The sequence below is a fragment of the Eleginops maclovinus genome, chromosome 9, assembly GCF_036324505.1.
Source record: "Eleginops maclovinus isolate JMC-PN-2008 ecotype Puerto Natales chromosome 9, JC_Emac_rtc_rv5, whole genome shotgun sequence".
NCBI classification, from domain to species: Eukaryota; Metazoa; Chordata; class Actinopteri; order Perciformes; family Eleginopidae; genus Eleginops; species Eleginops maclovinus.
In genome coordinates, this window is record NC_086357.1 from 21,252,331 (window position 1) to 21,268,892 (window position 16,562).

Sequence of the window (16,562 nt, forward strand, 5' to 3'; positions counted from 1 at the left end):
TATGAGGACATACGTGATAAGTGTAGGGTAATTATACTATGAATACCGGGATGTATTGTGAAGTGTTAACATGTTTTTTTTAATGGTTTGATAGAACAAAGATGTCAATTGTAGACAATTGTACACTGTGAGGATTTTTCCGAGTGGGAAAGCCTGACAATGACTGACAAAATAAAACAGAAGATTATCAACAGACAATGTAAAGCGGTCCGCCAAGCCTTTTCAATTACATAGGCTAATGCTTTGGATACATGTTAGTCATTTAAATGAACACACAGTGTTTTCTTGACAGAGATAAAGGAGGTTATTTACACGGTTAGATTACGCTTTTTAAAACAGCATTGTAACCATTGTCTCCATCTCCAGCCCATCAATAACAGCGGCCCACTCATAAGTAATTATCCAGCGCACTTCGCTGAGCAATAGGCCGACAGACAGGGAGAGGCAGACTCATCTAATTCACTCTCCCTCAGCAGCTTTTTCATGCTGAAGTGTGGCATTGCCCCTGCTTGCACATGCTAGCAATGCATTCTCTGTGTGTGACAGAGGCTTTAAATCAAATGTGGCTGCTCCGAACAGCTCTTTAATCCTATGATGGGAGTCACAGGGGGATCTCTGCTGCAGATGTCTGCTTGGCTGTGCAGATGGGCCCCTGAGAGCTGTGGCCCTGAAAAACAACCAAACAACTCATGCTGCAGTGAGGGGAGAGGTAGCACTCTATCATGAAATGTCTTTTGGATTAATGTTTTTATCACCACATTACATTGCTTCATTTGAACTATTAATGCACTTCATGTCATTAAGTCCTGAGGGTCCAGGCTAATAAATGAATAGTATCAATCAATCTAGAAACCATTAGGGAATGTATTGGCTTATTAAATAGTACAATTGAACACATGTTGAGTTTTTTTATTAGTATGAATATTAAAGCAGACGTTAATTTCACCCAGGTGACTAAAGTGGATAATGCTATTTGCACTCTTCTACAATGTCTATTTACACCCTAGGTGTACTGTTGAAAAGAGGGAGGTTTAAAAAGCCATTTTCCAAGCCACTCTTGGATGATATAGGCTCAAAACGACTTTGGTTGGTCAACAGTATTTGGCTCATTCAAATCCAAGTTTCTCTTTACCTGAACAAAACAGGCGGGTTAAAATCTGTGAGGAGTACAGGCAAATTGTCCCAGGCTGGATGGCCAGATCAACCAAGTGGGCAGCCCCTGTCTATTTGGTTTGAGAATATGCACGACAGTGTATAACACACAAATGACATGAGTTCTGATTTATGACTCAAGTTTATTGTCTTTATAATTTAAGTTTGAACTGTTCACAAATAGTGCATATTCCTGAAGACATCTGTTTAATTTGTTATATTGTTGTTTTGGTTGTTGTGGGTCTGTCAGAAAAGGCCGTTTTAGCCTATTTTAGGACACCTGTTATTCCAGCCATGTCCAGCAGTTGGGTTACAGGTAAGTGTAAATACACCAATCGGCTCCAGTTGGGTACATGACAAAAGCTCGGATCAGCTAGTATATTTTATTGTTACACACACAGATGTTAAATTGTGTTAATAGTTATAGGCAGCATTCTTTCTGTAGGCAGTGAACAAATGTTGCATAGGAGAAACCTGAAGCTACATTCATCCGTGAATCTCCAGGGAGAAACTGAACTCTAGCACATCAATACTGGACACTTTATGCACCAAAGCAACAACACTAAATTATTGATCCCTACCTTTAGCAATCCTTTTTCTTGATTTTGTTTGGACAACTTGGCTTTTTAAATCCTCAAAATCTAGCCTGCACTGAATCACTGCTGATGGACCTCTCTGCCCTGTGGTTGTTCTCAGATCAATTTCTGTGCATCTCATTAGAGAAAATTACCTCTCTCTGAGGTAACAGGTAATCTTAGAAAGGCCTCAGTGCAACAACAATATTAGAAGGAAGTTCCCTGAAGGGTATTCCTCAACTAATAATAGATTTGCAGGAGGATAATCTTTCTCTGCTCTGCTCTGAGGTCTCTGAACTGAAGCAGCTCTTCAGCAAAAGCCTTGTCTAAATCCAATGGACATGTCACTAGCACATCAAATGAACAGTTGTTGTTTTTGGAGGCATCCAGCTGCTGGTTAAAGACTGAAAGCAAGCTGTCAATGTTACCGTTGTCCTTGAATTTCTCACTTCGACAAAGCTTTGCCTAATTGTGTTTTTCCTGTAGGTCTGCGTCTCATGCTGATAGGTCTGCGATGCTCCAGGGAGAGCCTGGGAAGATGTCTCAAACTCTGGCAGTCGGTCTCAAAGTGATGCCACACAGGATTGCAGAAACACAGCAGATGCAAAGCAGTGGACAGGTCCATTCCTTGTTCTACAAGACACTGATAGTCAACTAGAATCACAGCAGCACAGTATGCAATAGTAAATCCATCAGAGCAGTATCATAGTAAGCTGCTATCATCGCTATGGCCTGTCTTTGCTGTTTTTCTCATAAAAGACTCATATAGAGTCTGCACCACATGCCCATATGTTGTTCGAGAGTGCCCTCAGTTTCAGACACAACAGTGACATTGTGCATCTAAAGCACAAACCATGTAAGGCTACAGAAACCCATAGTTTGACAGTCTTGCCAAAAACGCAATGAATAGGCTTCAGAAGCAAAGAGCTTTCTAAATACTGATTTCACACAGTTGACCATTCACTGATACATTTTACAAGTGTTATACTATAACTATCAGAACTGGAGAGGCCTTATCATATATCTGGGATAATTTCAGCACTTACACTAGCTGGACCAAATCTTTATTTGCAAATTCAGAGAGATCAATGAAGCCACTGAGTATCCCAAGCATATTAACCACATGTGGTTCACAGGTCTGTTTATTGTTGGAAACCACCTGCTTCTTTGGGCCGGATGAACTGATGCAATAATGATTATTTCTATTTTTCAATAAATGATCCGAATTATGTCATCATTAATGAATTATTAATCATTTTATTAAAAGGTGAAGGAAGGAATGGAATTTTCTGCTTAAGGACAAGTCCCAATACTGCAATAGGAAAATATTCAGCAACATCTGTTTAAAGTATCATAACTAAAAGCAGAACAATTCATTTTTTGCTTGATAAAAGAGACAAACAGTGCTCACATTTCTCTAGTTGTTCTGTTATCTGGGTATAGCTGTAAAATATGTTGTTAATGTTGTCTCTCAGCAACAAGCTCTCTGGTAAACAGTGACACAGTGTATGTGTATATAGGCTTTTACTGTGAAAGGGAGATCCTTACCCGGAATCAGTCCAAAAATGTATCCTGAAAGTGCAGCTTACAGGGAATCAATCTACATGTAGATGCTGATAGTGTCATTGTTCAACATCCATCACATTGTGCAGTAAACATTAACTTCATAATGAAGCAAAATGTTGTCTTTTGCCAATTAAATGTTACGTTTTGTACAATTACTATAATGTATTACAATGGGAACATTTGAGATCAAAATAGATCTAATCTATTTGTGTTGACATAATGACATACACAAACAGCTTTCATTATTCAAATTTGTGTTTAATAGCAACAATGTTCTACTTGAAAGTTAATGAGGTCCCACTGCATGAACTGCTACAAACTGTGTGACACCCATACCAATAAGGGATACTCTAATGGGCTGCAATAACAACAGGAAATACACTCGCAAACATATCAGTGTGAAATCATTGCTGAGTGCTTGCCTTATCCACACAGCCTGCACACTGAAATGTGTGCTGCGTCATGAGAGGACTGCGGGACCCACAAACTACCGTGGTTCCCCTGCAGTGCGAGAGATCAGCGATGGGACAGGGAACAGAGAGAGAGAGAAGGAGGCAGAGTGGAGAGAGCTGCTGCAGAACAACGCTTAGCCCGGCGGAGGAGTAAAACGCCACATCTGCTCCATTCAGACATTAATCCTGTTGTGATAGCCATGGTAAGTTCACTTCTGTGCTCCATTAGTATGGTTATGCTCTGCAGTTTTCTGTGCTGCGTGGGAACTGCAGGGATGTTGGACTAACCTTGAGAAAATGATGCAGCAGGGCGGTTTATAGTTTACAATGTGCATGTAATATGGATGCTTTAGTAACTCTGCTTCACTGGGGCCTGTTCAGACATTATGTGCTGCATCAGTGCTGTTTACATAGGAAGTCATTATTCTCAGGTGACACTGATAATGCAGAGCAGTGCACACAGCTGCTGTATACCTACATGACTCCTGTATTTTGTTGTTATGATAATATTCTTTCAGTACAAACTATGTCTGTAAGCATGTGTTGAAAGTTTGTTTACAATGCATCATGGATTTAAGCAGTCCCTGGGTCAAAATACACATAAGTCTGCGGCTGTAGTGCTCTGAGCAACCACTGCACACTAATCCATAACCTAGAGAGAGCGTGTAAAGATAATGAACTCTTGAGCAGAATAAGCAGCTGTAGCTTCAGGAGTTTTTCATCAAGGTGATCCTTCACTGGTCACTGCCAGAGGGAGTGTGTTTCCATACACTGGAGAGAGTTTCAGAATGTGTTATAGTATTTTCTGCCTTTCTCAATGTCAAATATGTACATGTTTTGCTATTTTACTTCTTCAGTATCTGTGAGGATTGCATGTCTACATATATCCCTTTGTTTACTATTGGCCCCTACTGTGCAAATCCTGTTTCCCCTTCAAAACTTTCCAAATACTTCCTTTTGTCTTCAACTGCCACTTGGCAGAAAAGATAAAAAAGTGGCAAACAAGATTTAAGTTTTGCCCATCCGGCGAGGACTATCTCCTCTTTTCATACGGTGACTGTGAGCTACACAGCTGGCAGCTTTAAACTACTCTGTGTAGCAGACTGTGACTTGAAAGCATGACTCTCAAACTAAAAACAGTCAAGTCACAGTTCGCTAACCTTATTTTCTGGTTTTGAGAGAACTGGACTCATCAATTATCTGCTGCTTTCTGTTTTACTCACTTTGCTCAACAGCCATATGGTCTAACTTTTAAACACCCACATTCTTTTGTCAGAGTTTCAGCATTCTCAAATTGCATGGAATATAAAATACAGTACGTTCAGTAAGTCCTACCCTTTGCTATAAAGTTTAGTCTTCTGTTTCAGACTCTGAATAAGTCAAGTGATTGTCCTTGGCTCTCACTTCTATTTTTAGGTTTTGATTGCTTCCCTGCAACGCTACTGTCTGGTTTCTCCTATTTTTCCTTTGGACCTTTGATCACCATTATTCTCTGTTGTGTCCCTCCCTGCAGTTCTTGAAGCATCTGCGGCCTCTACCCTACAGGAAAATGTCCTTTTTGGTTTTTATCCTGACTTCTGCCCTCTGTGTGACTTGCCTGCCTGCTGACATAGACAAAGGAAGGAGAAAGGTGGTGCATGTGCTCGGTAAGGAAAAAACATTTAAAGCTCACCGCAGCAAAGAAAGAAGTGGCTATGCTGCACCTATCTGCATAGCTGTTATATGTCATGTACCAATAATTATGGAGGATACACTGTCTGCAGAGGTCAAATTAGTTTTAGAGATGACACCATGAAAGATGCTCATGTAAAGTCTTACCCAGGGTTTAACGATCCTAAGAAATAAAGAGAAAACCAACATGATAAAGCTTTAAAAATGATGTTTCTGCTGGACCCCAATACTGTTATAACTCAAGAATATTAACATCAACACTATCAATGTTGGTAATGCCACATCTGGCACTACTACAAAGTGTTCACTTGAGGACTGTAATACATTCCCAACATTTACCCACAAAGAATATTGATGACATCAGGGATTAAACTAATCGACTGCATCAGATCTGGCTGTCCTTTTTATCTGCAATGTAGAAGTTAATGTACATAGACATTTGTTCTTTTATTAGAAGATATTCTCCAATGACTGAACTCCTCTTCCCGGCCACTATGAAGGTCTCTGCATTATGTACTGTGTATACATTCTTAAATAAACTTTCCAACTAGTTACATATTTTCCTTTCAAATTTAAAAGATGCAAGTATAAGGTTGCATGAAATGGGAAACATACAAGTACAGTAGCTCACAGTAAATGTCCTTCTTGGCAGAATAACTCCACAACAAGCGGACACATCGCTAATAACTTGCCTCTGTGGAAAAGTAAAGTCATTATGGCTTATATGTTACCTGAGTTTTCCCTTTACACATTGAACAGATGCAACATGATCATTACTATATACAGTAGCTGTGTCCACCTGAAAGTAAGTCTGATATGTATTCTTTCCTCCTCTTATGAGTCTGTTTTAGTCTCTAACAACTTTATGGAAAAGAAGTTTGACATTGTTTTCCAGCAAGTCTTTAACTGTGTTTGTCTGATGTGTGTCTGGTGCTGGGCAGGTAGCTTATGGTGTGTTTCAGAGCCTGTTGGCACTAATTAATGACTGCCTTCTGCTTCTGAGCTGCCAGTTTTACGAAGACAGTTTAACACATGTAGAGTTGTATATTTTCCAATCTTCAGCCAACTCCTTCCACACAGACATTGTTAATACGAGTAGGACTCACTAGCAGCATGATGTAGTTTGTCCTAACACCAGTTTTTTGCTTTTGGGAATTCTCAAGGTTTTGATTAAACACAACTTTGCTTTCATGGCTGCTAGTGATAAACAGCTTTGTAGAGAGCAGAAATCAGTGACATTACTAATTGCTGACTGGGAAGCAAAATTGTTGGTGCCTTTATCTGGTCACAACATAGCAGAAAACCTCTTGCAGTCGCTGATTAAATGTTTACCCTGCACCACACACACACACACACACACACACACACACACACACACACACACACACACACACACACACACACACACACACACACACACACACACACACACACACACACACACACACACACACACACACACACACACACACACACACACACACACACACACACACGTCTGAGCAAATGTCTGCCAAAAATGCAAACTAGGTCTTGTTATCGCCCATTAGGAGAAGAGGCCTATGGTAACCATTAGTCCCGGGTCATTTTGGCAAATTACTCTCTGCTGAGGTTGAGGCTAAAATTTGGAGTGGGATAATCGGATGATAGGAGCTGCAGCAGTAAGCACTGTTGCCTCACAACAAATAGGTTCTAGGCTTGGTTTTTCTGTGGGAAATGTGCATGTTGTGATAGTTTTAGCATTGACTGCACATATTGGTATTGCAATTCAATTCAATATTGCTTTTTTGTTCCTGAATGGCAATTCTAGTACACCACGAAAACAAAAAAATAAAAATGGGACTATAGAACTGTACATATAACCATCAAGAAACAACACTATCATTCACAAGAAACAAACAGTCCACACTGTAGAACAGGGAGAAAAACTAAAGGTAGTGAAGTATCAATGATAAAAATGTCATAATTTAAATACATTTGAAAAAAATTAAGTAAAAACTTCGTAAGAAAGAAGAGAAGTAAGATAGGTAAATGAAAATGTCAAATAACTATGATCCCCCTCAAACAGTGTTTATCTTCCCACAGAGGATGACACCGGGGCAGTGATTGTGCAGACAGCTCCGGGTAAAGTGGTGACACATCGCGGTGGCTCCATCACCCTGCCCTGCAGATACCACCATGAGCCGGAGAACACTGACCCGGATCGCATTCGGATTAAATGGACAAAAGTGACCGATGCGCTGCAGTTTGAGGATGTCTTTGTGGCACTTGGAAGGTTTTCAGTCAATAATTTTGTATCTTTCGGGGTTTTTTGTCTCAGTAAAAGAACCTTATCCAAGAAATGTTTATATGATGAATTGATTTTCAATATATTTACTGGCCCATATTATGGATGCCAAACACACAATGACAATGTAATATTTAATTTTTATGAACCCACTATGTCAATAAAAGAATCATTGGTCTTTTGAGCAGGCCATAAAAGAACGGTTGCCCACATAAAATCAATCCATAAAGCTTTTCTCATGTTGGAGTATTTCTCAATATTTTTGCTCATAGCTGCTTTTATGTGGGCAAAATAAACTCATAAATGTTTCTGAAATCTCTCCAGGGAGCAGCGGGTGTTTGGCTCGTACAAAGGCCGAGTGTTTCTGGAGCAGGCAGGACCCGGTGACGCCTCAGTGATCATCCAAAATGTCACACTGGAGGACTACGGACGCTTTGAGTGTGAAGTCACTAACGACATGGAGGACGATACAGGATTTGTCAACCTCGACCTTGAAGGTCAGGAATTCAAGATGCATTGGAAGAGATTTTGTCAGAGCTCTGACATTACTGATGCTCCTTTGTATAACATGTTGCACAGAGAGATAAACTGGTTCCCCTGAGATTGAAGTGAAATTCAAACATTTTACAAACACACTTAAGAGAAGGTCTGTTTCTGTCGCCTGTAGGAGTGGTGTTTCCTTACTACCCCCGTGAGGGGCGCTATAAGCTCAACTACCACCAGGGGGAGGATGCCTGCAAACAACAGGATGCTATCCTGGCCTCTCACTCCCAACTGCACAAGGTGAGTTCCTCTCCTGTATTTCAAATGCTCTGAATCATGTAGAAATCCCAAACCACCACTGAGGATTCATCAGAGCTACGTTTATAACACTTTAGAATCAGAATTCAGTTTTATTTCAACAAGATGGTTTTTGCTGCATTATGGTGCAAACCTACACAAAGTAAAATAAATGAGAGGACATAAGAGAATGTGTCACAGACAGAAAATATTCAATAACTGCCCACTCTTATACTAAACAATAACAATAATAATGCACTTACTGGCTACAACCTTCATTCGTGAACTGCAATAGTTAGTCCAAAATCAGGACTAGGCATGACCAATCCAGTTATTTTACCAAATCCTTCTATTTAAAAAAAGAAACCTGTATGAATTCCAGAGTTATGTCAGAAGAGATAAATGAAAGTCCTTCTCCTCTTAATAGTGTATTTATTCCTTCAGTATGAGCCACTAATGTACATTATCTCCTGCCACAGGCCTGGCTGGAAGGGCTAGACTGGTGTAATGCTGGATGGCTGGAGGACGGCTCAGTGCAGTACCCTATCTCTCATCCCAGAGACCAGTGCGGCCGCAAAGATAACCCCGCTGGCGTCCGCAACTATGGCTACAGGCACAAGGAGGATGAGCGCTATGATGCTTTCTGCTTCACTTCCAAGCTCAATGGTGAGAAACAGAGGGAGAGAGAGATGCACGGTTGGAGGCCATAGTGGTGTTCACAGATACTGTATGTCTGTATCTGAAGATCAGAAACACTTTGTAGTCGATCTGCATGATCATATGACTAAATACAAACATCCAACTGAGTACTCAGTATTTCTGCTCATAATTGGAAGAAAACAAGAAACTGGTGGTGCTGGATTTGTTGTGGTGCTGTATAGGGAGAGGAAACATCATGACCATGGGCCAGTGGGGAAATTAGGTCCATGCCTCTGATCTTTGCCTGTGATCTTGCCAGCTTAAGGCCATTGGATTTACATCAGGCTGTGTTCATTCTGCCCATGCTCGGGCCACAGTGTCCTCTGGGTGCCAGGATCTTTCATCTCCAAGTTCTTTGATTTACATCACATCCCCATAGAGACTCTGCCATAGTGTCTCCGTCACACATCTCCTGGTTTATAAGCTCGAACTTACTTTAGAAAGTCAGAGGCTGGATTCATTTTTTCATTATAAAAGTTATCCGTAATGTCGGGGCAGTCAAAACCTCTCAACGTGTATGATGAGAGAAAACTGTAATAAAAGGTTTTACAGCTTTTTGTGATTATAATTCCTTAACAGTGACAGAGACGCTAGAGCAGAGTCTCTGTGGGGACATGACGTAAAGCAGAGATACCAGCCATCAATGGTTTTAAATATAACTATAACGAGTTCATTATAAATGAACATGTGATTAATAAAGTATTTTTGATTGATTGATTGATTCTGAAAGGGACAGTTTGTTATTTTTAAATATACATGTACTACCTATTTTGCTATCAGTCAGTTTGAGAAGATTAATACCAGACTCATATCAATACACTTATTGAAGATAGAGCCACAAACTGGCAAACATAGCAACTACAAGCTAGCCTTGTGACAATGGCAACAGCAGATGAGTTTGTGCTCTCTATGCTGACACAAAACACTGAATGTTTTTTGTTTTGCTGGCTGAAAACTCCTTATTTGTTGCATGGAAACAGAATTGTTTTATTTTTTACCATTTGATACAGTTTCAGTAAGGATTCGAAACGTCAAAACGACACTAGCAGCAACCACACGTCAGATATCATGAACAGAGGTAAACAGAAAAGTAATGTCGGACTGGACAAATAATACAAAACATCACAATGATAACATTTACTTTTGGGTGTTTTAAATATATATATTTGTATACACAAAAATGTTTTAACACATTTTCTTAGCCGACCAGATTCGTATTTACCGCACAAATTAGAGAGTGGTGGTGACCGAAGCAAATCAAGTATTTTCCAAACTGTGTAACAACTGCTTTAAAACATTGATTAATTAGTGAGACATACAGTAGCAGAGTACTGGTTAACTTCAATCCTGCCTGCACCTCTTTGAAGCTTAAAAGAGAATTCTAAAAACTAAGAAGCTTTTTACTATTTAGACAAAAACACAATAATCTCAATTAATCATAAGCAATGTTGGGAGAGTCCGAACTGAAACAAAGAAGCAGTGCCAGCAAATTTGGTAAGCGAGAAAAAGGTAGTATGACAGTAAGCGTAAACGATTGCTCATGGCTTCCCCTGTGTGTTAATTATTGTGGACAGTCTGTTGTGGGAAGGAGGTCTCAGCAGTGGTCACTGTTGCTCAGTCCAGCTGGAAGGTATTTACTGAGCGACCCCGGGGAAATATGAGACAATATTCTGCCTCTCTAATAGCCAGCAGGAACATAAACAAGCATAAAATCAATAGCTGAGCCAAGCACAAACCTGAGGATACGAACATGATTTTCTTGTTGTTTCTGTTTGAAGAAACCATCAAACTCTTTGTTCTCGGTTTGGCTCTTTTACCTCTTTTTTTCATTCTTAGGAAAATCATTAGTTTTGATTCATTTCAGTTTAATCAATTCAGCCAAATTCTTAACTCTGCCAGGCGAAAAAGTGTTCCCAGAGGTGAGATGAAAGCAAAATGGAAGCATTTTAAGAGTAATTTTGAGTCAGAGTACTGCCTTTCGTTCTTGAGCGGGTGCCCAGTAGGCTGTTGGAAAGATTTAATATTCTGAACACAGAGAAGCAAGGAGAGCTGAGGATATCTTCCCTCAGGGCTCGGCTTGTCTCTGGGGCTTCACTCTCTCTTTCTTTCCTTGTGCCCTCCTGATCAATGCACTTTCTCTGTTTACATTCAAATTTTCAGTTGTTCATACAACAAACATCTTCTACTCTCCCTCTTTATCCCCTCAGGCAAAGTGTACTTTCTCAAACGCTTTAAGAAGGTGAACTATGCAGAGGCGGTGAAGGCTTGCATTCGAGAAGGCTCAGTCGTGGCCAAAGTGGGTCAACTGTACGCTGCGTGGAAGTTCCAGCTCCTGGACCGCTGTGAAGCCGGCTGGCTGGAGGATGGCAGCATCCGTTACCCCATTGTCAACCCTCGCTCTCGCTGTGGAGGATCCCAGCCAGGTGTCCGACACCTGGGCTTCCCTGATAAAAAATTCCGCCTCTATGGGGTCTACTGTTTCCAAAAGAACAAGGAGGAAACAGCAGGCGGTACTGTAACGACAAAAAGCCCCACTTATAGTTTGACAAAGAGTAAGAGCAGTAACAGCATGGCCACAAATGCTACAAGGGGGATTTGAAGTGGAAAGACTGAGAGCGAGACGGGAGGACATTTTAGATTTGAAAGCAACAACTGTCGCCTAGCAGGAAACTATTCATCGCTTTTAAAGTAAAACAGCATCAGACAAGATGCACTCATTTGCGGATTAGCCAGAGAGAAGAAGAGAGGGTAGGGTAATATATTTATTCGGGTGATTTTCCTTTTGTCACAAGCCAGTCAATCCCCTAAAGGAGTAAGTATTTTAGCAGATATTTTGCTGGATAGCTGTGAGGTTTAACAGCAGCTTCATCATTCAGGCACACATCACAGATCAAAGAATCTGCCAGAAATATCCATGTTCAGATTGGGTTTGTGTGGATGATATTTTGGCCTACGCTGTGGCTGCTGAGCTCCAGTCTGAGCCAGGGTCCCAGTCAGAGTCAAATAACTCATTACTTGGTGCGACAGGATCATCTGCCAAATGGAAATAAAATCCTTTAGTTAGTCTAATTTCCTTGTATCTGGTTGCAAAGCTTTAAAAGCAAGCGTCTGGCCCAATGCAAGCCATTTTTCTCATAAAATAAGACCAGGCAATTTCATCATCAGAGCTGAACAAGTAGCAAATATTGTACTAGCTCTAACAAAAATGTGCACTTTAAAATACATAGAGCTTTATTTTATGATAGCATCTTAGCTGAGACTAAAACGAGCATGTACTGCTTGGCTGACAGTAGATGCTGAGGCTGATTAGGCAGCAATATAAAGCTACAATAATTGCTGTTTACCTCACATACGTCTAAGCTACTTGGTCCACAAATTGCACTATACAGTACATGTTTGCAGCAACCTTTATTACTGTGTATGTTTACCACTATGAATAAATGTATGTTCTGGGAAATAAAAATGTAAAAGTTGTTTTGTTTGTGTGCATTTTTTTATGAGAACTAATAATGAAAACATTTAATGAGAGGCGAGATGTAGCATATGCCCTTCCATTCGAAGGTACACTAAATGGTGCGATGAGTTTAATGGATATGGACTGCATTAATACAATGCTTTTATAGAGAGCACTGCACGCACGGTAATGGCAGCCATGCAAGGCAAAGGACTGACCTGATTGGTAAGCAATCAGAGGTTCAGTGTCTCGCTTCCATAGGACAGAGCAGGCAACGACTCACTGACCTGGAGTTTAACGGACAACTCGCTCTGTTGAGCCACAGCCGCCCAGTCAGTCGATCATCTCACAGGGTCTGAATTTAGAGGATGCAAAAACTAGAGACATTCTTCAGGCTTTCTGCACAAACATGAGCTGACACGGAATAGTGAAAGGGAAAGTTTGATCTTTTATGATGGGTTCAGCAAACTTTTTGATAACAGAAGATTATCAATCCTCATAAAAGGTTACTATTTTTTCCTTTCAGTGTGGTTAGAAAAATCTTGGATGTCCTTGGACAGGCAAAAAGCTGCAACACCTGAAGATGGTGCTTTCTTGGCAACCCACAAAATAGTTATTGAAATATTTGCCTCGAAATACCTACATTTCATGACACTGCAAGAGAAAAAGTGTTGAAACAACCGATCGACCAACTTATTGTCATTGAGTAAACTCATGGAATGGCTAAAAATGATACCTGAGGTTCATCATACAGTGTATAGTATGATGGATGCACTGTTCTCTGTGCATCAATTGTTTCCTTCTGGAGTTTATTTGCTCTTTTCTCTGCCTGGTGTGCTCAAGTTTTTACCGGTGAGAGAAACTGCTGAGTGGGGAACCCGGCTCCAAGTGGGAGCTTGTTGGTGTTGTGCCAACACAGCAGAATAAACCATGTCATCATCATAGCAACTGACAGTTTGTAATCAGAGTCCTGTTTATGGCAGGTCCAACATCATGAAGTACTCGCTAGGAGTGACGATATTGACCTGTAAAAAACCCCTCAGTAGGCCCATTAGTCTGTACACCTGTGTGAATCACAGCCCCTAAATTAATAAGCAAAGTTGTACATGATGCACTAGGACATCTATAATTTATGGATATGGATATATATAATTTATTTACGTATTCCGCATTTCAGAACCAAAGTGATTTAGATGTTTTTTACATTCTCAGGATTGCAATTGTAACCCATTTAAAATTCACTTTGCACAGCATTGAGCAGCAAACTCCCTCTCATGTAAGAGCGAGGTCATCATAAAAAGCAGCCACTTCACATTTTGACTGCCAACACTTTGGCAAACAGAAATGACAAATCTGTGTGCAGTATGCTTTTGTTAAGAAGTATAATAACAGTGTGCTCAAAGAAACCACACATTCCACAGATGGTGAGCTCAACAGGCAGGGCAGTAGAAAATCCTCATGTAGCAGAACATTACAGCGGCACTGGCCTTTATAAAAGCTTCTTCACACTCGCTTGATTTGATGACAGGAGAAACTTTCGACAGAGAGAAAAGACAGACAGCTACTAGGATGATGCAACGGCGCACTGCAGAAATGTGATTGAACCCTTTGAACTACTTTTGCTCAGAAGATGATAGGGCTGTCTTCATTTCATCAGGCCTCCTCGTTGCCTTTTCTGCCCGAGCATGAAATGAAATTAGGTGACCCTACAACAACAAAGTGCTGCCACATAGTAAATACAAAGGGAAGGGAATGCACTGGTTTTCACTTGGTCTCATTTATCAACTTTCGATAGAGGTCAGGGTCTCCAAACAGGCCGAAAGAAAAAACTGAGACTGGGTGTAAAGAGGCCCTATTATGCTTTTTTGGTTTTTCTTTCCTGTAGTGTGTTATATATGGTTTTTTTTGCATGTAAATTTGCCTCCATTGGAAACCTTTGTTTACTTCTGTAACAAAGTGACATCACTAGGTAACACTCACACTTCTATTGGCTAGCACTTCAATACATTGTACGTGATAGGATAAGGGGCGGGACATCTCTAAGCGCTTGACAGAGCCGGCTGGCTAACCAATCAGAGCAGACTGGGCTCTGGTTTCAGACAGAGGGGGAAAAAGGTGCTTCAGCATCGGGCAGTATGAGAAAAATAAAGAGCTTTTTGAACATTAAAGAATGTAAACATGTCACAGTAAAGGCCCCTAATACAAATATGAAACTGAAAATGAACATAATAGGGCCCCTTTAAGGCAAAATGTGATACAAGAAGTAAAATGAAACAGGATTACTAAAAGTCAGATACATTGATAAATTAAAATGCACTCGCTGTCGCTGCACCTCACAGGTGTTTACACTTAAGTCTGATTAGACCTCTTCTCTCACACAGACTGTTTGACACCTCCATGTGTCTCCTTGTTGTTTTACAAATGACACCTTTGCCATCATTTTGGAGCTTTTTACAGCAGATATTTTTGACTTGTCACAGCAGGGCAATTACAGGTGGAACTAACACCATTAGTTATGACTATTCCCAAATTAAGTTTGTCAGATGGCAAATTCCCTGAGCAAGCGTGCATAAAACCAGGATCCTGGACCGCAGCCATCGTTATTGTTAGTAGTTGCACCTGTGCTACTTTGTAGGACAAGTGATCAGACAATAAGTGAAAACACCTGTTTGGGAGAGTAGGGCTTTTCATATTATAAATATATTAGTAATATTACATTTAGGTTGTGTCCTAAATCACTCCCTTGTTGATTCAGTTCAGTACTCAGACCATAACACAACAATTGCATTGTGGAATTGTTCCCAGAAAATAGTGAAATTTTGCCCCTTTGTGGGATTTTTCTAACACTGCTACGGTTTTTGTTGCCCCACATACATCACAGCAAAACTCCACTCACCCTAAACCTTACTGCACGCATAATCAGACACCAGTTGAAAACACCTTTGCGTCCAACATCCAAAAGTGTAGTTTCCAACATATGAGGGCAAAAGACTCAAATGTGCACACCTTACTTAACTTGTTCTGATCTAAATGAGTTGTCTGAATCTATAAGGACACATATTTGTGAATAAAAGATTAAGAATTGATTTTTACAGATTAGTGCTGCTGCAGGTGTTTTTTTAATGAACTGCAGTAACTGGGGAAGGTGACTTACATGCAACACTTCACCCCCTACCTTATATTAATCAGAGCGCAATGTTGCAGCCCAGGCCTGTATTGTGTGCAAACAGAAGGTATGTGTTAGAAAACCACGTTATATACACATTCACAAAGCCTGCAATAGGTTAATTGTATCATTCAGTCATTGGACTATCATCTGTTTCCTTGTTATCTCCATATCAGCACCATCTTGTGGTCTACTTCACAGCCACACTGTGTTACACTCTTCTGATGCATTTACATATTACACCAAAAAAAAATATATAGACTCATCGCAATTACCCAAAACTAACTTAATAAGGAAAGTCTCAAAATATGTCTTTGTTTTGTGCTCAATGCTTCAATAGCAGTTACTCCAGACCCAACTCAATTGCTGTGGTTTACGTTTTCTAAGCCTTGAAAACAAATACAGATGGTTTCGTTTTGCTTCTGAAAATGTTTCTATAAGGAAAGCTAGATCCGGAAATCTAGTCTTCCAGCTGTGGTCTTGTTATTTCGAAGTACATTAACCAAAGGCCGTGTTTAAATACCCTGGCAGAAGTAGGACTATCATAATACATACAATACTCAAGACTTGTTACATCATTGCAAATCATTTAAAAAATTCATTATTGAATAAAGGATGACCTCATTTAGTTTCCTGCGTTCTCCACACACGTCTTTACACATGATTCATTTGTTGTTGACAGGGGGAATTGCAGCCTTACATGAGGGAAATGCAACTTGTTAAGATTATCCCCACAGGAATGAACTTTTACTACTGGATC

General features: G+C 40.3%; 1 protein-coding gene across 1 annotated transcript; it reads left to right on the plus strand.

Annotated features, from left to right (window-relative positions):
* Window positions 1–3,708: 3,708 nt before the first annotated feature.
* hapln4 (hyaluronan and proteoglycan link protein 4) lies at window positions 3,709–12,630 on the plus strand. The gene is made up of 7 exons (XM_063890728.1): window positions 3,709–3,948; window positions 5,259–5,391; window positions 7,502–7,691; window positions 8,028–8,200; window positions 8,371–8,486; window positions 8,963–9,149; window positions 11,390–12,630. The coding sequence occupies exons 1-7, from the start codon at window positions 3,946–3,948 to the stop codon at window positions 11,779–11,781; spliced, it is 1,194 nt and encodes a 397-aa protein (XP_063746798.1). The 5' UTR covers window positions 3,709–3,945; the 3' UTR covers window positions 11,782–12,630.
* The last annotated feature ends 3,932 nt before the right edge of the window (window positions 12,631–16,562 follow it).

Excerpts from the sequence above, each read along its gene's own strand:
- hapln4 (XM_063890728.1), top strand. Across the intron at positions 5,392-7,501 it reads AAAGGTGGTGCATGTGCTCG|AGGATGACACCGGGGCAGTG; the intron begins GTAAGGAAAAAA and ends ATCTTCCCACAG. Across the intron at positions 9,150-11,389 it reads CTTCACTTCCAAGCTCAATG|GCAAAGTGTACTTTCTCAAA; the intron begins GTGAGAAACAGA and ends TTATCCCCTCAG.